This window comes from Ambystoma mexicanum, chromosome 4q (genome assembly GCF_040938575.1).
Source record: "Ambystoma mexicanum isolate Mex_15411 chromosome 4q, UKY_AmexF1_1, whole genome shotgun sequence".
Classification (NCBI taxonomy): Eukaryota; Metazoa; Chordata; class Amphibia; order Caudata; family Ambystomatidae; genus Ambystoma; species Ambystoma mexicanum.
Genome location: NC_090928.1, coordinates 1,284,428,265 through 1,284,448,200, shown reverse-complemented (window position 1 = coordinate 1,284,448,200; position 19,936 = coordinate 1,284,428,265). Strand labels below are relative to the sequence as shown.

Here is a 19,936-nt window from a genome sequence, read left to right as displayed (position 1 = left end):
TCGATCAGAGAGGAAAGGGGTCAGCAAGGCCAGAGCCTGATCAGTGATACCCAGGTTGTCACAGAGACGGTTCAGCAGGGTGGTATGATTGACTGTGTCAAAAGCAGAGGAGAGATTAAGTAGGATGAGAACAGAAGGAATGTTAGAATCAAGGTTGTAGAGCAGGTCCTCACGGATGTTCAGGAGAGCAGTTTCTGTGCTTCTGGCAGCTCTGAAGCCAGATTGGTGATAATGTAGAGAGGTTAAGCTGAGAGATGGCCAGCTTTTCCAGGAGTTTACCAAAAAGGGAGTAATGGAAATTGGGCGATAGTTAGTCGGACAAGAAGAATCAGCTGTGGGTTTCTTAAGGAGAGGATGCACAAGGGTGTGCTTCAAAGCGGAGGGGAAAGATACAGAGGTAAAGGAGAGGTTGCAGAAGTCAGCAAGAGCCGGAGCGAGAGTATCGATATGGTCCTTAATAGTTTTAGATGAACAGGGATGGAGGCTTTCCTAGATTGGACTTGTCTAGCGACCTCATCAGGGTGAACAGAGGAAAGGAGGAGAAAGCGGGTGGGGGGGGTAGCCAAAGGGGGTTCAGCAAGCGGAGAAGGAGGGGGAGAGGAGAGGGTGGACAAGATGTCCTGGGTTTCAGTGATAAAGTGAGAGGCAAGGGCATTGCAAAGAGCCTGGGAGGCGAGAGGAGGAGTGGAGACTGCAGCTGGGTTGGCCAGCTCCTTACAGATTTTAAAGAGGTTGGCCGTGTTACATGCCGCAGAGACACAGGCTTGAATGTGGACTCTCTTCTTGGTGCGGACAGAGAGTCGGTATTGCCTTTGGAGCAGGCGGCAGGCCAGTTTGTCACAGGATGAGGAAGCCCTCCATTTCCTCTCAGCCTCCCTACACTTACGTTTAAGTGTAGCTCGGTCAGAGTCTTGGCTTTGGACTTCCAGCGGATCCTCATGACTGGGGCAAAAGCATCAAGAGTAGCAGAAATAGAGGAGTAGAACAGGGGCAGGGCTGTGTCAGGGTGCAGGTCAGCCCGGGTGGGGTGGGGTGGGGTGGGAGAAGGTGGCGGCAAAAGCCTCGACTGACAGACACCTCATGGGGGGCTGCGGGAACTAATGTGGGAGCAGGGGTTGGTGGATATATGGAGGGAACTGCATCCGAGGCGAAAAGGATACACCTTTTACTCTGCAGTCCATGGTACCAGCACCAGAATAGAATCTTTTCACAGGGAACCAGCACATGAGCAGAATAGAGGCCTGTGAGATTCGCCTGGTTAGCTGGTCAGACCACGATATGGTCTAGTCGGACGTCAGTATAGCAGGCCTAAAACCCAAGGAATCTCTATGGAAATGCAACGATTTCCTGCTGAGAGATGCGGTCTTTAAGGAAGAAATGACAACGGCGATCAGAGAATTCTTTGAGATAAACGACACAGGGGGAAGTGAACCGGGAAATTGTGTGGGAGGCGGCAACGGCAACCTGGAGGGGTAGGTTGATTAGTGAAGGGGCCTCCAAAAAAAGAGATAGGCCTCTCCTGACCCACAGGTTAAGATCGGAGATAATTACTTTAGAAAGGTCAGAGGGGAAGATGGAGACAGAGAGAGAGAGCGAGAGGGACCTGGGCATCGTGAGGGAGAAGAGACCAGAATTGCGGGAAATGGAGATGGGTGAAATTGTAGCGGGACTCCATCCTTTACGTCAAAAATACTATGAAAAAGGGGACAAGGCTGATGCCATGCTGGCAGCAAAACTCCAGGCCAGAGGGCGGATAGATGGGTGACAAGATTAACGAGTGGGGAAGAAGGGGACGAATCCGACCCGGAAGGGATCGCAGAGAAATTTGCGTTGTTTTACGAGACCCTGTACGGGAGAGAAAGGGAGACACAGAAGGAAGCTTGTGAGGAATATCTCAGTGGGGTCACCCTCCCGGTCCTTGGATCCCTAGAAGCATCAGCCCTAGACACCTCGATAAGAGAGGAGGAGGTGCTAAGAGCCATAGCGGGTCTGAAGCTGGGCTGGGCTCCGGGGGAGGCAGGGTTCACGGCAGGCTTTTATAAGGCCTTCTCGGGCCACTTGGCAGGGTTCCTAGTGGGTCTGTTCTCGAACATAATGAGGACAGGTAAGGCGCCCACATCCTTTGGCAAAGCACTAATCACAGTAATCCCGAAGGAGGGGAAGGACCCGGCGGACTGCCGTTCCTATAGACCAATCTCACTCATAAATGTGAATGCAAAGCTATTCACCAGGATCATTGCTACGAGGCTCGACAACCATATGCCGAGGCTAATTCACCCCGACCAGGTGGGTTTTATACAGGGAAGGCAGGGGGCGGACACACTGCGTAAGACTCTGCATCTGATGAGGGAGGCAGCACCGAAGGGTGGAAACCCTGTCCTGGTGTCAATTGACGCTGAAAAGGCGTGTGACCGAGTCGACTGGGGGTTCCTGCAGGGGGTACTCGAGAAGCTGGGGCTTGGAACCGGGATTAAACAAGCTATCAAGGCGTTGTGTCACCAACTGCTAGAGTCACAGTCATTGGGCGTCTGTCACAAGTTTTTCGCCTCCAAAGAGGGACGAGGCAGGGCTGCCCCCTTTCCCCGCTCCTCTTCGCCATGACAATGGAGATACTAGCAGAATACATCAGAGGCTCTCCGAGGGTTCGGGGAATTGATGTGGGCGAACGTACCTTCAAACTAGGCCTTTACGCAGATGATATCTTACTTCACCTGCGGGAGCCCGCAAGGTCAGTCCCAGACGCCTTGCAGGTGATTGAACGGTTCGGTCGCTTCTCAGGTTTTAAGGTAAACATTGACAAGTCGAGGATCTTCCCCTTCGCATCGGATGCAGACAGAAATGTTGCCGAACTTATCCCACTGGGCCTCCAAATTTGTACGGAAGGGATAAAATACCTGGGAATCAATATAGTGCATCCCAAAGAGGATTTGAGCCAGGCCAACTACCCCCCACTGTTTGATAAATTATTCAGGGATATGGAGGGCTGGTGGAAGGGGCAAATCTTCTGGATGGCTGGATGGGAAGAATAAATGCCATAAAAATGAACCTGCTCCCCAGAGTGCTGTATGTCTTCCAGATGCTCCCCTTGGAGGCTCCAGAAACATACCTCAGAGAAGCCAAAAGGCGCATAATGAAGTTCATATGGCAGGGCCAGAGACACAGAATAGGATACGAGACCCTCACCCTCCCCAAAGATAGAGGGCGGGGGGTTGCTTTGCCGGATCTGAAAGCTTACCATAGAGCAGCCCAACTTAGGGCCTTGGCCCCGCATCTTAGAGAGGACCCCAATAAACAATGGGTATACATTGAAAACTTCTACCTGCGCCCAGTCACCGTAGGCGAATGGCTATGGGTCCCATTGAATAAGCTCCCCAAAAGAATCAGGGACCACCCAATACTGGGTACAATGTGGAAAGCATTAGCGGGGAAGGGAAATAGAGAGAAGGTCACTACATGGCCCTCGCCCCTGAGCCACATCTGGTCCACACCAGTGCTAGAGGAAATCCCAGGCCACGAACACTACCAGTCATGGTTCGAGGTGGGCCTTTGCAGGGTCGGCCAACTGGTGAGAGAGGACACCTTCATAAGCATCCAGGAGCTTGAGGAGGCACTGGGAATTGGCAAGCTCTCCCCACTCTTATACGTTCGCCTTAAGGGAATCTTAATGAAGCCGAAGCTAAAGCCTTGCATACAAAGAAAGCTCACCCCGGTCAAGAAAATCCTAGACTCCCACATGGAAATGAAAGGTCTCATCTCCCTCCTGTATGGAGCACTCTTAACCCCCCGCGAGGGAACAATTAAAAGCCTTAGAGGAAAATGGGAAAGGGACCTCGGCTGTGCCATCGGGGATGGGCTCTGGGGGAAATTATGTAGCAGGGCATTCAAGACGTCTATCTCGTGCCAGTACAAGACTCACACCATCAAACTTCTCCATAGGTGGCAGTATGACCCGATCACCCTTCCCAGACCTCGTCCCGCTATGTTGGCACGGTTGCGGGGAAAGAGCTAACTATTGGCACATGTGGTGGTCTTGCAAGAAGGTTCAAGCCTATTGGTCAGAGGTGCTCAGTTTGCTCAAGGAGGCGGGAGAGAGGGTCTATCCGTTAGAGCCACTCCCACTAATATTCGGGCTACAACAAAGGGACGAGCACTGGGAGAAACTCCCGGATCTGACACACTCCTTACTGTTGGCAGCCAGAGCTGCACGGGCCAGGACTTGGAAGAGAGCAGCTCTTTCCACAAGGAGAGAATGGATGATAGTGGCCAAGGACATTTACTTTATGGATAGACTAACAGCAGCAATCTCTGTGAGCAAAACGCATGCCACATATTGGCATTCTGGAACACATTTTGAATTTGTTTTATTTGTAGAGAAACCCAATTAATGTGTTTATTTGAAACTATAGTATGTTCCAAATGTACACATTTTTTCCATCTTTGTTCAGGAATACACGCCAGTGTATAGCAGGGGCAGCCAAGTGACCTATTGAACTGACAGCCTAGGAAAACCTGTGTTACATAAAAGGGGACTGCGGGGAACTGCAAGAGGAGAAGGAAGTAAAATCACGATGCAAGAGCAATATTTGCATGGCCATCGCTCCCTCCAAGGGTGAACTCACTATTGCAAACTGTGGAGCAAATGAAATGGCACAATGTATCCACTATGCAACTCCACTGCCATAGATCGAATGCCTAATGCAGGCGTGTATACCACATATGAATAATGCAATACTACAAGTTAACCCAGTGGGGAAAGACTTGCAACAGAACCCATAAGCTAGCAGTGTAAAGGGGAGGGGCTATTTTGTTGGATTTCTATGTGCATGAGTTGGATGCTAGCGGGAGTGTTTGATTGCCACTGTTTCCACCTCTTCCTACAGAATATCGAGCAGTCTCTGAGGAAGGTCAAGAGCGCCGACCAGAAGCAGAAAATGCAGAGTTTCCTGCAGAGACTGGTGAGCAGACCCGACCCACCCTAATAGCTACCCAAATGTCTTCAACAAGCTCCTTGGATATAGGGATTGCTTTATGAAATGTCTGGCTGGCACCCTCTGTGGCAGCTGCAGAGAATCCTTAATGGCACTGTTTGGGATCCTTCTGGTGGGCTGGCTGAATCCTCTCTGGCAGGGTAAGGGCTGTTCCCCCTTGTATGGTTAGAGATAATCCCACTACAGAGAGCTTTGAGATGGATTTGGAAGGGGTGAGGGAATGACATTTTACACGTTTTGGGAGGGAACCACTTCTGTGGCAGGGTTGGTGTTAATGTAGGTGGCCCCCTTTGGCAGGTTTGTAGGCATCTCTGGTTATGGTGATAACCTGCAGTGGTGTTTCAGGGTTTTCTGATGTTTGTTAATCTGCTTAGAATCACATGCTGTGCATAGTCCGACATCCAGTGGTCACTGCGGAGTATTGCATTTTTTTTTCGTAGTCGAAAAGGGGACGTCGACAAGGCGTGTCTGAAACACTATCCCTATAGTGACGTGCGGTGTACCCACAATACCTCACGCGTCGAGGTCCCTCAGATTGTTTTTTTACGCCCAGATATTGGTCGCCTTTACGCGGAGCTCCTCGAGAGACATTGCAAATTAATTTACTCGACCTTTGGTCGTTCCTTACTAATATCCATTGCATAGATCCCTCCCTCGACGTAGCTGCAAAGCTGTTCCTCCGCCGAGCAAGAACTTCAACGGCGGGACGAGACGGAGGAGATCCTACGGCGCTGCCGAACATGTGGCCTGGCCTCGCCGGCCAAAAGACAGTAGGGAGAGTGGGGTCGTGGGACATTTCTTGTTTCTCTCTGAGAATGCCTTTCCCCTCCCTTACCCTCAGGGTTGTTATCACAGCTAATTATTTCCTCAGCTGTGGAGAGGACACCCTTTAGGTTTTGCCCGCGTTACAAGGGCAAGTTCACCTGGAAAGACCAGCATAAACGGTGTAACCGTTGCTTGCCCCTCGATCACAAGGAAGACGGTTGTGCGGCTTGTCAGCTTCTCAAGCCTAAGACTTTAAAGGACCGCAGGGTCAAGAGGTGGGCGGCCTACGCCATGTCGAGGTCCGATTCCTCACCCGCCGCCGCAGAAAGTGACGAATGTGATAAGCCGACATCCGTTTCGGAAGTCGTAGACCTCTCTAAGGAGCGCTCGCGCTCCTCGTCGTCTGTCCCCGGCCTCCGACAAGCTCGGCTCACGCCCTGCTTATGGGGATGAACACCCCGGCGACACTGACACACACAAAAAACACTCCCATAAACACATAACCCACGGCTCTTCTTCGACGAAGAAACCATCAGCGCCAACGGAGACGCAGGTTCCACCGGCGTCCTCCTCAGACCGTAAGTCTTAAGCCCCCCACACCCCCTACGGAACCGCAACCAGCGACTGGGCTTCCCCTAGATAAGGGCGCTACCCCCAAACCTCCGTCAGAGAGCTCCCGTCGCCGTCGAACACGCAACGCCCGTAACGTCGAGACCAGAGCCCTCCACAGACAGATTAGTCGTCGAGAGCCTGCAGAGGATCGTTTCCACCGATAGCCAAAGACGGACAGCGAAAGACATGCCGAATACCGCTCAGAAGGCTAAAGAAACGCCAAAAAGGCCGGAAGGAAGGCAGGAACTGCCACCTTCATCTAGAGGAACTCCTAGCCTACTAGAAGTCTTTTCAGACGGCGACGGAAACCTTTCTTCGACGTTATGGGATAAGTCAAAGCGTTTTCAGGCCGAATACCATATTTCCGATCAACCTACATTTAACACACTACTACGGAAGGCAGCAGTGCATTTCGAAATACACTGGGGAGATTTCTCCTGACATTGACTTTGTGGAGAAGGTAATCAAGGAGAAACCCCCTGTCAGCCAAACCATTCCCCTCCTCGCCTGAGTAAGGAGATGAATTATCCCTTCACTATCTACGCCCGCGTTGGTCAGAGAGGTCAACCCGAGGATAGAAAAACTATTCAGTCCCTCTCCTTCGGACCCGTTGCACGTCAGGAGCCACTCTGTACCAGACTCCCTAGTGGTGACAAATACAAGGAAAAGAGCAGGGGTCCCGCTGTCAACCAGCGAGGCACCACCCGATAAAGAGGGTAAAAAATTGTATGCCCTAGGGAAGAGGATCACAGCCTCTGCTGCTTTTTCCGCAAGGATTGCAAACAACAACTCCTTGCTAGCAAGTTACGCAGATGCACAATGGAGCAAGCTGCGTAAGGACACCGAGGAGGTACCAGAACCCCTACGCACACGGCTTCTGGCCACGATTACGGAAGGGACCCTAGTCAACCAAAGCATCGTGAAAAACACTCTGGATGCTGCAGAAACGGCTGGCTGTTCCCTAGTCGAAGGAATACTCCTCAAACGCCATGTCTGGCACGTAATTCGGCATTTAAACCCGAAACGCAAGCATCTCTAATCAACAAGCCTATAGAAGATGCCTACCTCTTTGGCAAGGCGGTTGATGAGGCACTAGAAACGGCAAAGAAAGAGTTTGACACCATCAAAACCCTAGACCAGATTTCTAGGCCTCCTAACAGACGTGGCTATGGCAATAGGCGCTTTTTTCGAGGCCAACGCCAGCAGCAAAATCAACAGCAGCAATACTCTGCAAACAACTGGTCCTCTAACCAAGGTACCAGTGGACAATACACCCAGAGAGGACAACGCTGTGGCAAAGGTAGAGGTCGGGGTTCCACCCCTAGAGGTTCCCAAGCCACCAACACCAAATGACTCGAAAGTTTGGGTCCCCTCCCATGCATCGCCGGTCGGGGGCCGGTTAACATCCTTTCTTCCAGCATGGGAGGGAATAACAGACCGCTGGGTACTACCAACCATAGCCCGCGGCTATTGTATAGAATTCAACAGTTCGCCAACGTACAGACCCCCAAGGGGACGATGCATGACCCCAGAACACCTCGCCATCCTTCTACAAGAAGTGGACCAACTACTGGAAAAAGGGGCCATAGAGGTCTTGCCTCTATCTCAGGTAACGGAAGGTATTTATTCAGTGTACTTCCTTGTACCCAAAAAGGACTTAACCATGCGCCCTGGACTAGATCTGCGCCCAGCGAACAAATTTACGAAACCTCAAAAGTTTCGTATGGTGACCTTACAGGAAGTGCTCCCCCTGCTATCACAAGGAGATTACATGACAACACTAGACATGAAAGATGCATACTTCCATATTTTAATGTTGCCAGCGCACAGGAAATTCCTCAGGTTCATGATAGAGGGCAAACACTACCAGTTTAGAGTGCTACCCTTCGGCAGAGCATCAGCACCAAGGGTATTCACGAAAGTACTGGCAGTGGCAGCGGCCCACCTGCGCAGGTTGTCCATCCCAGTATACCCTTACCTCGACGATTGGCTCATAACAGGGGATTCTTACGAAACATGCTTCGCAAATACCCAAAAGACTGTAGACCTTTTGTTCCAACTGGGCTTCTCCATCAACGAGACGAAGTCCAGCTTAGACCCCAGCCAGATCAAATAATTCCTAGAAGCTCTAATTCGAACAAAGGACGGCCTCGTCTTCCCCTCCAATGAGAGGGTCCAAAACATGCTGTTTCAGATCCCCCAATATGTGGCAGGTCGAGAGGTGACGGTACGCAGAGCAATGCGCTTGCTAGGAATGATGGCGTCATGTATTTATTTGGTACCTGCGCATGCGCCCAATGCAAGAGTGGCTCAACAGCCAGTGGTTGGTGTCAGGCCAGCGGACAATGGGACCATCTAGTGGTGGTCTCGCAGGCCTTAGTTCTCTCGCTACGGTGGTGGTCGAAGGAAAACCTGGTAATAGGGAAACCATTCGCCACCCCCGCAGTGGAAGCCACTCTAACCACAGACGCATCCCTCACAGGATGGGGGGCTCACCTATCCCATCAGACTGCTCACGGAGTGTGGACTCCGAGCGTAGCATCCAAGCACATAAACTTACTGGAGCTACTGGCTGTGTTCAAGGCACTAAAAGCCTTCCAGGTACACCTGCAAGGGAAGACAGTGATGGTCTTCACGGACAGCACCACAGCCATGTACTACCTCAACAAGCAAGGGGGCACTCACTCTCCAGGACTGTCCAAGCTGGCCCAGAACATCTGGAAGTGGGCTCTCAAACACATGTTCCTACTATCACAACATGTACCAGGGGAACTCAATCTGCTAGCAGACGAACTCAGCAGAGACTTCCCTCTGCACTCAGAGTACGAATGGCGGTTACACGAAGACATCGTCTTCGACGTTTTCACACAATGGGGATTCCCCGAAATAGACCTGTTCGCAACTCTGGAGAACTCACAATGCCAAGATTACGCCTCCATGTACCCCCAAAACCAATCCAAGGGGAATGGTCTATCGATTCCATGGTCAGGGAAATTTGTTTATGCTTTTCCCCCCCGACTCCCCTTCTCAACAAGATTGTGCACAAGATGCACCAGGAACAAGTTACCATGATACTAGTGGCCCCTATGTGGGCCTGGCAGCCATGGTTCGCTCACTTGATGGAGATGTCTCTATCTCCTCCAGCGAAACTTCCCTGCCCGTACAACATGCTGTCGCAGGACAAGGGCAGGGCACTGCATCTATGCCCTCAGACCATGAACTTAGCAGCCTGACTCCTGAGATCCTAGAATTTGGACATTTACAACTCCCGCAGAGATGCATGGACATTCTCAGGGAGGCTAGAAAGCCCAACACTCGTCACTGTTATTCTAGCAAATGGAAGAGATTTGTCATCTGGTGTAGAGGAAGAAGCATCAACCCAGTTGATTGCTCCCCCACGCACATTGTTCTGTACCTGACCCATTTACTGGACTCGGGTCAAGTGTTCAATTCTATTAAAGTCCACCTGGCGGCACTTTCTGCATACACCACTTCCCAACTTAAAGTGTCATGGTGGAAAGTCCCAGTTATCAAAGCCTTCATGGAGGGGGTAAAGAGAATACACCCTCCGATAGCAAACCCAGCTCCCGGCTGGGTCCTAAATGTGGTACTTACCAGACTCATGTGCATGGGTTCAAAGGGTGAGCCCAAGGCAACTCTTAAGGACCTCACGCTTAAGACTGCTTTCTTAATAGCTATCACCTCCATTAGGAGAATTAGTGAACTACAGGCTCTTTCTGTTCTAGACCCCTTTGTAACAGTTCACAAAGATAAAGTGGTTCTACCCACACACCCGAGGTTTGCACCGAAATCCATCTCGAAATTCCATGTCAACCAGTCAATAGAACTACCAACGTTCTTTCAAAACCCTTCAAATTTGGGAGAAAAAAGCCTGCATACACTTGATGTGCGCAGAGCTATCATGTTTTATATAGAAAGAACTAGACCACTAAGAAAGACTAATCAATTCTTTGTCTCGGTGGCAGCAGGAAGAGAAGGAGATGCAGTTTTAAAATCCACTATATCTAGATGGATTGTTCAATGCATCACTCTCTGTTTCTCTCTTGCTAAGAGAGAACTACCCTTCAAGCCAAGAGCACACTCTACTCGAGGCACTGGGGCATCCATAGCATTCATTGCAAATGTTCCCCTCGAGTCCATTTGCAAAGCGGCAACCAGGAGTTCTGTACACACCTTTACAAAACACTACTGTCTAGATGCTCACTCTAGATCTGATTCCCAGGTTGGACAAGCAGTATTAAGACATCTTTTCTCTACTGTTCCTTCTCACAACCCACCTCCAACTCCGGGTTCTGCTCGCTAGTCTATGCACAGCATGTGATTCTAAGCAGATTAACAAACATCAGAAGACAATGCATTACTTACCGTAAAAGCATTTCTGATGGTTGTATCTGCTTAAATTCACATACGCCCACCCTTCCTCCCCGCTCGGATGGAAGGAACATAGACATCTTTTTATATCTCTCTTTTTCTGTACTCACTCACGTCTAGAAGGCTCCCACAGGGCAGAAAAAATACAAACCGAGTGCCCGCACGCGTGAGGGATTGTGGGTACACCGCACGTCACTATAGGGATAGTGTTTCAGACACGCCTTGTCGACGTCCCCTTTTCGACTACGAAAAACAAAATGCAATACTCCGCAGTGACCACTGGATGTCGGACTATGCACAGCATGTGAATCTAAGCAGATACAACCATCAGAAATGCTTTTACGGTAAGTAATGCATTGTCATATGGTTAAGCTCTGTGACAGGTTTGGGAGGAGCCTTTGTCTGGGTAGTGCGCTCCTCGCACGCATTGCGATAGCTCTGTGCCAGATAGCCCATGTAAATGAGTGCTGACTCGACACTTGAATGAATTCCCCCAGGCTCCTGCTATTTGACATTCTTCATCTGCAAGTCCTACCCTCTTTTACTTGCAGTAATAAGGTGAGAAGGTCCCCATTCAGTAGTAATACTCATGCTTCATCCCCTGCCTGAAAGGCCTATATAAGTGCTAAACTGGCCTCATCAGGGGTTGGGCGGAGCAGGAAAAATGTAGCCGTAACACTATTACTGCTGCATTACCGCTCCGCCCAATCCCAAGTTTGGGTGGAAAGTGGCAGATTTACCTCCAACAATCTTGCCACTTGTTTTCGGCACTATTACTGCCACATTATTATCGCTGGCGGTAATGGCGCCGAAAATGCCCCATAGAGTCCTATGGACTCTTAACAAAATGGGGACTTACAGCCTTATCACCACTCAGGATCCGGCACTAATAGCGCCAGACCGAGTTGCGGTAACGCTATTTGCATTGGTTGTATCCCAGCGGAATTACCGCCAAGCTTCTGATGAGGCCTTAGTCTGAACCAAAGAAGATTCATGCAGGTAGTGACTATAAAGAGGGTGGAGCCTACACTTTAATTTCTTTACTGTTGAGGATGTGGCAAGCCCTCTGTTACTTAGTTATAGTGGTGCCAAGACGACATGGGGTGTTTCCAGCCCATGTCGTCTTGGCACCACTATAATTGCGGGTGCCTCATTTTTACCGTTTTTTGTGTAGTTTGTTTCAATGTCCTAGCACAAGGGTGATTAATGTTGATGTGTGTGTGTGTGTGGGCTTGCGACTACCAGAGCTTCGATATTGAGCAGTGTTCCCTGGTGGTGCAGCCAGGCCATGACCCCTGGTAATGATTCTCTTGGATGGTAGAGGCCCCAGAGGTGCCATTCCACATTCTGTCCTTTCCCTGTGAGCATCATAGCTGAAGTCACATGGATGCCTTCTAATCTGTTTTTGTCCCATCCCAGGAACACCAAGAGAAGGCGGAGCAGGCTCGCCAGAGGCAGCGTGAAAGGGATCTTGAGTTCAAGAAGAAGCAGAGGGAGCTGGCCAAGGAAGGCAAAAAGCCGTTCTACCTCAAGAAGTGTAAGTAAATTACCATGAGGCTGGTGTTACATGGGAGGCAAAGAGAGCAGAAGGGGCTTCAGTGACTTGACAGATCTGAGAGGGGGAAAAGGTGTGGGCGGGCAATGGAGCAGGATGGGATCACTATCCTGAGCGTGGCGTGGTCTGAGAGGGTATGGGGGGGTGACTTGAGCTTTGTCAGGTCTGAGCGGTGAAGAGGTGGGTGTGGGTCAGTGCCTTGAGCCTGGCGTCCTGTTGTGATACTGCATGCACAATCCCTATCCTGAGGGGAAAAGGAAGGGGGAAATGTCTTGACCTTTGTCAACTCTGGAAGGGGGAAACATTGTTGTAGGATTTTAGAGGGGAGCTGATTCAGTACCTTAAGTCTGATCTGAGGGGTAGGGGGCCTGAGCTGTAGTTCAGTACCCTGAGCCTCATACCGTCTGACAGGGCTGGTGGTTCAGTACCCTGACCCTGTTCTGCACTGATGGAGAAAGGGGTTCAGTAGCCTCAGCTTGGTCATGCCATGTGCAGGTGCATTTTTCTATCTGGAGCACTACATCCTTGAAACCTCCCTTGACATTGCCTCATATTTCGGACACTGCAGTCATGTTCCTGCTTGTGTCTGTAGTGAAACGCATTTCCACACATTCTCACACTTTTAAGGACATTGCACCAAGAGCTTTACCAGCGGCCTATGGCATAGGTTGCCTCTGCAGGGCTGAAATAGTAACCGAACAAATACAAAAGGAAGGAATAGCAGTCAAGGAGTAAAGTAGCATTTGTCCATTTATTTTGAAAATCAATTTGATGTCTTAATTGTTTTTTCCAGCAGAAACACGTAACAATCGCCATTTCCACGTGTTTGTACTGGAAAAATCGAGATTTAGAAGTCAAACCTATGGAAACTGATTCGAATATTTCCTTTAAAAAAAGAGATATCCTATCCTAAAAGCTCAAACATTCAGAACACTTTAATCCTCTCGCTCACAAACCTATAAAATAAATAAACTGAGGTGTCTCATCCATACATGTCGAAGAGTTTTCCCCAGATAACATGGTGTTTTATTCTTCATTTTATTTTTATTTATTTTTTTTAATTCATTTTGAAAATGGTGACTTTTTCCCATGAGATGGAGCAGCGTGAATGCAATGTTTAGACGGCTGGCCAGATGCCACGTGCACCCCTAGCAATCCTCATTCACCTTGCGCTAGGACATTAGCAGTGTGTGAAGCAGTATTACTTGGTGCCCATTTTAAATCTGCTCTCACTGTGCTATGATTATAACTATTTGTCTTGCATTTTTTGTAGCCGAGAAGCGCACGCTGGAGCTGGCCGACAAATACAAGGATCTAAAGAAGAGCGGAAAGCTGGAGAATTTCCTGAGCAAGAAGAGGAAGAGGAATGCTGGGAAAGATAGGCGCAGATTGCCATTTCGGAAGGACTGGTGATTGTACAGCTTGATGCCTTCCTGGGGCGTGACCGGACCTTGACCTACCTTCAACTTCAAATGTTGACTGTCCTACCATTTTCAAAACTGACCTTTTAGAAAGACTGGTGATTGTCAAGATGGAAGTCTTCTAAGGGAATGGTGTAATGGCTGTCAAGACAGTTTGGGAATTATTTGACATGTGCCATATTCAGTGCTGTGGAGTCTTGGTTCCAAAAGGTTTGCCAAACCCATTCTGTGGCCCCTTTGCTGCAGCTAGCCTGGCTTCTGCTAGCCATCGCTGCCATGGCAGAAGGACTGGTGTTTAGAAAGATTCTTGCCAATGGTCATTAAATGGGACTTGCAGAAAGTGTGGGCATAATCGCCTCCCAATGTACTGTAGCATTTGCACATAAACCCCAGAAGGGAACACTGCAAGCTATATTGACTGCAGGAAATCTGTGCGTTCATCCATCACACTCTGCAAAACCTGCAGAGGTTGCAACTTTAAAGCATGATGATGGATGAGCCTGTGCTTCTGAGGCACATTGTGAACAAGTGCCTGACTCTGGAGTCTGGAGTCTCGTTACTTTGGAACTGTCTGATCAGCTAGGAGGGAGATTTACAGTCTGCTGCTGACGGGAGGGGGAAAAACTGTTTCAGACATCCCTCTTCCTTATACCCATGTCCCCCAAAAGAGAAAAATACAGTTTTTATTGCCAATATTTATGAAGATACGGACACCCTTCCACAGTCCACAAAACAATGCATCCCTGGGGCAAATGGATGGATAATTGAGACCTTAATGTTTGTTTATTTCAGATGATCACAAACAAGCAGAAGAACCAGGCTGGGCACCTCATAACCCTTGGACAGTGTTTTGTGTTAGTGGACCGGGGGATGTGATTTAAGTATGACTCTAATTCGCCCTCCAAGTAATCTAATGATCTTGCACTGCTCCCGAGCAAGAAAATCAAAGGTAGCTCCCTTTTGCTGACAACTCCCCCACTCAGCCCCCAGGCTGTTGTGTGGGCCCTAGGGTAGCTGGCATGCCACACCACTGGTCCCCCAGAGCTTCCTGCAGACCTCCTCTTTGAGGTTACAGGCGTCGATATTGCTACTGTTATTAAAGTAAATATATTCCTCTGTCTCAAGAAATAAAGTTTTTTACAATCTTTGAATTTCTGTGGGAATGTAATCGTTTTCCCTTCTCATTTTGGTGACATGAAAAGAAGTCAGTTGAGGCATCACAAAAATCCAACATTGTTCTATTCCCGTCTCCCCAAATGCACCTTGAAAATGTACAACCAAAGGCACACGAGAAGAACTTGCGATTTGGTGATTACCTGCCGAAGCCGTAGGCCTCTGCCATTGTGTCTTTCCTTATGTCTCACCTTATGTCTCTTTTAAAACGGAAATGGAGCCATTTGATGTCTGAAGCCCAATTCATTCTAACACGTAAGGTGAAGGGGTTGTCCACTTAATGTACATTGTCACAGGAGGAGCGACACTTGGCCATGATGCAGTTATACCGACATGCATATCTAGAAACTACTTATAAGGGCAAACCTGGGGTACCACCTTCCATGTAGGGGGAGAGAGTGACTAGCAGGAAGTACTCAAACATGTACCATGTTTCATATGACTGTGCTCTTAGCATTCAGTTCAACTGTGACTGCTCTGTTGCTTCCCACAATTAAAGCTGGCCTGATTAGAAAACAGTCTGATGGGGGCCTGTTGTGCCTTGTATTGAAAGTACAGAAAGGCCCACGCAGGGTTTAGTATCAGATGTGAACACTACCGACACTGTTCCTACCCAAGGAACAAAGCGACAGGAATCCCCTGTGGTATTCTCCTCTTCTAAATATTGTCACCTGAGACACTGAAGGCTACTTCCATGTTTGTATTCGTATTTCTGTACTTGGCTTTTATATAGCGTGAACCTAGCTATAATGCGACAGTGCTGCACTTACCATTGAGAGTAACATAGGAGGTACATAGGGGGCTACAATATGTGGCACAGGATGTTCTGGCCTCGATCTGATGCGAGAATGCGAGGAGCCTAGGTGACACTTGGGTAACGACTGAAGAGTAAGGTCTTGAGTTCCTTCCTAAACTGCAAGAGTGAAGGCGCTGTCTGAATCGTTGCCAGGATGGCATTCCATCATGTAGATGTGTAGCAAGAGAAGGCCTGGTTCCTGTTTCCCCCCCCCTTCATGCTAGTTTTTGTCTCAAGCCTAGCGATGGCCTGGCTAATGGAGTAGTGTGAAGCACCTGAGCTTCAGAGTTTTGCGGCTCAGAAAAGCGATGCAGGCAAGGCTGGGGCCGCTCCCTTAATATTGGAGAGAGCGGCTTGAATTGATGATTGGTTGATGGTGCCTAGGATGTACTGATGTAAAATAGCAGCAAATGTTGAAGTCATGGGGAAAACTGCAGTGGAGAAAAAAGGCCACAATGAAAAACTGCATTGTTTGGCTGTTTGTATCTGGGTTTTGTTGCAGTCCACAGCCACTGGAATGTATGGCTGTTTTCCCTGGATGATGTTGCTGTACCCAGCCACTGGAATGTATGGCTGTTTTCCCTGGATGATGTTGCTGTACCCAGCCACTGGAATGTGCTGCTGTTTTCCCTGGATGATGTTGCTGTACCCAGCCACTGGAATGTATGACTGTTTTCCCTGGATGATGTTGCTGTACCCAGCCACTGGAATGTATGACTGTTTTCCCTGGATGATGTTGCTGTACCCAGCCACTGGAATGTATGACTGTTTTCCCTGGATGATGTTGCTGTACCCAGCTACTGGAATGTGCTGCTGTTTTTACCTGGGTGTTGCTGCTGTCCCCAGCTACTGGAATGTGCTGCTGTTTTTACCTGGGTGTTCTTGCTGTCCACAGCCACTGGATTGTGTTGCGGTTTTCCCCTGGGTGGTGTTGCTGTCACAAGCCACTGGCTTGTGCAACTTTTTTCCCTGGGTGGTATTGCTGTCGCCACCCACTAGTGTTTCTCCTTTTCCCTGGATGTTGTTGCTGTTTTTCAATGGATGTTGTTGCTGTCGCCAGCTACTGGATTGTGCTGCTGTTTTCCCTGTGTGGTGTTGCTGTCGCCCGCTCTGGATGGTGCTGCTGTCCCCAGCCACTGTATGGTGTTGCTGTTTTTCCCTGGATGATGCTGCTGTCTCCAGCCACTGAATTGTGTTGCTGTTTATCCCTGGATGTTGGTGCTTTGCCCAGCCACGGGATTGTGTTACTGCTTATCCCTGGAAGCTGTTGCTGTCCCCAATCACTGGGTTGTGCTACGGTTTTTTCCTGAAAGCTGTTGCCATCTCCAGCTACTGGATTGTTCTGCTGCTTTTCCCTGGATGTTGTTGCTGTCCCCAGCCACTGGATTGTGTTGCTGTTTTTCCCTGGGTGGTGTTGCTGTCCCCAGTCACTGGATTGTGTTGCTGTTTTTCCCTAGGTATTGTTTCTGGCCCCAGCCACTGGATTGTGTTGTTGTTCCCCAGCCACTGGATTGTGTTGTTGTTCCCCAGCCACTGGATTGTGTTGCTGTTTTTCCCTGAGTGGTGTTGCTGTCCCCAGTCACTGGATTGTGTTGCTGTTTTTACCTGGGTGTTGTTGCACTCCCCAGCCACGGGCTTGTGTTGATGTTTTTTCCTGGACGCTGTTGCTGTCCCTTCTGAATTGTCATAGTTTGCTCCTGCGGTGGAGGCTTCCTGTTGTTATGGTACCTTCCGTAAAAAGATGAAACCTGCCAGTTTACAAAGGATATGTGTTCTGTAGTCCTCCTTCTTCATTAGCTACAGGTTATAGGACTCTGTAGCCACTGCACCATCCACTCATCCATCTATAACTGGCACTCCATTCATCCGGGTCACATGCCCAGAGTGCATCCCACCTGCCAACAAGGAGATTGGCTTTCTGCATTCAGGACGCAACACAACCTCCTCCTTTATAGCTTGCAATCAAACTGAAAAAAACAGGAAAAGCAGGACTGGCACTAATTGGAACCTGTTGATTGGAAACTACTAAATAGAGAACGAATTCACACCTGGTGAAAAATAGCTGCAGATGCTCTGCACATAGGGGATACACATTGTTCTATAAGAGATTTATGAACGGAGAGACTAGCAGCCCAACATGATATGCTATATGAGGTGCCATTTATAACGCGCATGTACACAAGTGTTTCTAGGCATGACAAGGAGGGGGAAACAAAGGGAGGACGAAATAACGATCTTACTAGGCCATGTGAAATTCAGATCGCGCAAGTGCAGGGAAGGTGGAAGGGGAGAAGTGCCAGGGGGAAGGGGGAAGTGAAGTTAACTTACAAGTGCAGCCAGTGGGTGGGTCATAAGTGTAAAGAAAAGGGACTGTAGGGTTGCAGATACAGACCTTTAAGTGCTGGAAAGCCTGGAGGCAGTGCAAGGGCAAATGGACATGCAGGAGCCTGGGCCTGAGTTCAGAGGGTGACCATGTGACCAGTGTGCAGAGCAGTCGGGTGCATCAGCAGGGGAGAGGAAGAGAGAAAGTGGAAGCAAAAAGGAAGGTCTTGAGTTGCTGCTTCCGGAAGCGGAGGTGGTTCTGCTAAAGTTTGAGAGGCAGGGAGGCTGTTCCAGATGGAGGCCCCAGCCGAGGAGATAGATCTGCCTCCAACTCTCTGCTTGGAGAAGCGTCTGACTCTCAGAGAGTTGGAGGTGGATGAGCGCTAGGTACGAACATGGGGAGGGAATCCTCCATGGCTAGCAATTCAGCATGAGAGCGAAGTACGAGCATGGGGACAGAATCCTCCATGGCTAGCAGCCAAGCATGAGAGCTAGGTATGAGCATGGGGCGTGAATCCTCCATGGCTAGCAGCCAAGCATGAACTAGGTACGAGCATGGGGAGGGAATCCTCCATGGCTAGCAATTCAGCATGAGAGTTAAGTACGAGCATGGGGACAGAATCCTCCATGGCTAGCAGCCAAGCATGAGAGCTGGGTACGAGAATGGGGAGGGAATCCTCCATGGCTAGCAGTGCAGCAAGAGAGCTAGGTAGGAGCATGGGGAGGGAATCCTCCATGGCTAGCAGCCGAGCATGAGAGCTGGGTACGAGCATGGGGAGAGAATCCTCCATGGCTAGCAGTGCAGCATGAGAGCTGGGTACGAGCATGGGGAGGGGATCCTCCATGGCTAGCAGTTCAGCATGAGACCTAGGTATGAGCATGGGGAGGGAATCCTCCATGGCTAGCAACGCAGCATGAGAGCTAGGTATGAGCATGGGGAGGGAATCCTCCATGGCTAGAGCTAGGTATGAGCATGGGGAGGGAATTCTCCATGGCTAGCAGCCAAGCATGAGAGCTTGGTATGAGAATGGGGAGGGAAGCCTCCATGGCTAGCAGCCAAGCATGAGAGCTAGTTACCAGCATGGGGAGGGAATCCTCCACAGCTAGCAGCCGAGCATGAGAGCTAGGTATGAGCATGGGGAGGGAATCCTCAATGGCTAGCAGCCAAGCATGAGAGCTGGGTACGAGCATGGGGAGGGAATCCTCCATGGCTAGCAGCGCAGCATGAGAGCTGGGTACAAGCATGGGGAGGGAATCCTCCATGGCTAGCAGTGCAGCATGAGAGCTAGGTATGAGCATGGGGAGGCAATCCTCCACAGCTAGGAGCCGAGCATGAGAGCGAGGTATGAGAATGGGGAGGGAAGCCTCCATGGATAGCAGCTCGGTATGAGGGCTAGTTACGAGCATGGGGAGGGAATCCTCCATGGCTAGCAGCCAAGCATGAGAGCTGGGTAAGAGCATGGGGAGGGAATCCTCCATGGCTAGCAGCCAAGCATGAGAGCTGGGTACGAGCATGGGGAGGGAATCCTCCATGGCTAGCAGTGCAGCATGAGAGCTAGGTATGAGCATGGGGAGGCAATCCTCCATGGCTAGCAGCCGAGCATGAGAGCTAGGTATGAGCATGGGGAGGGAATCCTCCATGGCTAGCAGCCAAGCATGAGAGCTGGGTACGAGTATGGGGAGGGAATCCTCCATGGCTAGCAGCGCAGCATGAGAGCTGGGTACACGCATGGGGAGGGAATCCTCCATGGCTAGCAGCCGAGCATGAGAGCTAGGTATGAGAATGGGGAGGGAAGCCTCCAGGGATAGCAGCTCGGCATGAGGGCTAGTTACGAGCATGGGGAGGGAATCCTCCATGGCTAGCAGCCAAGCATGAGAGCTGGGTACGAGCATGGGGAGGGAATCCTCCATT

At 49.9% G+C, this 19,936-nt stretch overlaps 1 protein-coding gene across 1 annotated transcript in view; it reads left to right on the top strand.

Moving 5' to 3' along the window:
- Positions 1-14,884, top strand: part of RRP36 (ribosomal RNA processing 36) — a 193,392-nt gene extending 178,508 nt beyond the window's left edge. The window contains exons 6-8 of the mRNA XM_069608904.1: positions 4,881-4,955; positions 12,177-12,294; positions 13,586-14,884. Of these exons, the coding sequence (XP_069465005.1) occupies positions 4,881-4,955; positions 12,177-12,294; positions 13,586-13,725 (333 nt within the window). The 3' untranslated portion in view covers positions 13,726-14,884. The remainder of the gene's footprint in view (positions 1-4,880; positions 4,956-12,176; positions 12,295-13,585) is intronic.
- Positions 14,885-19,936: the final 5,052 nt, after the last annotated feature.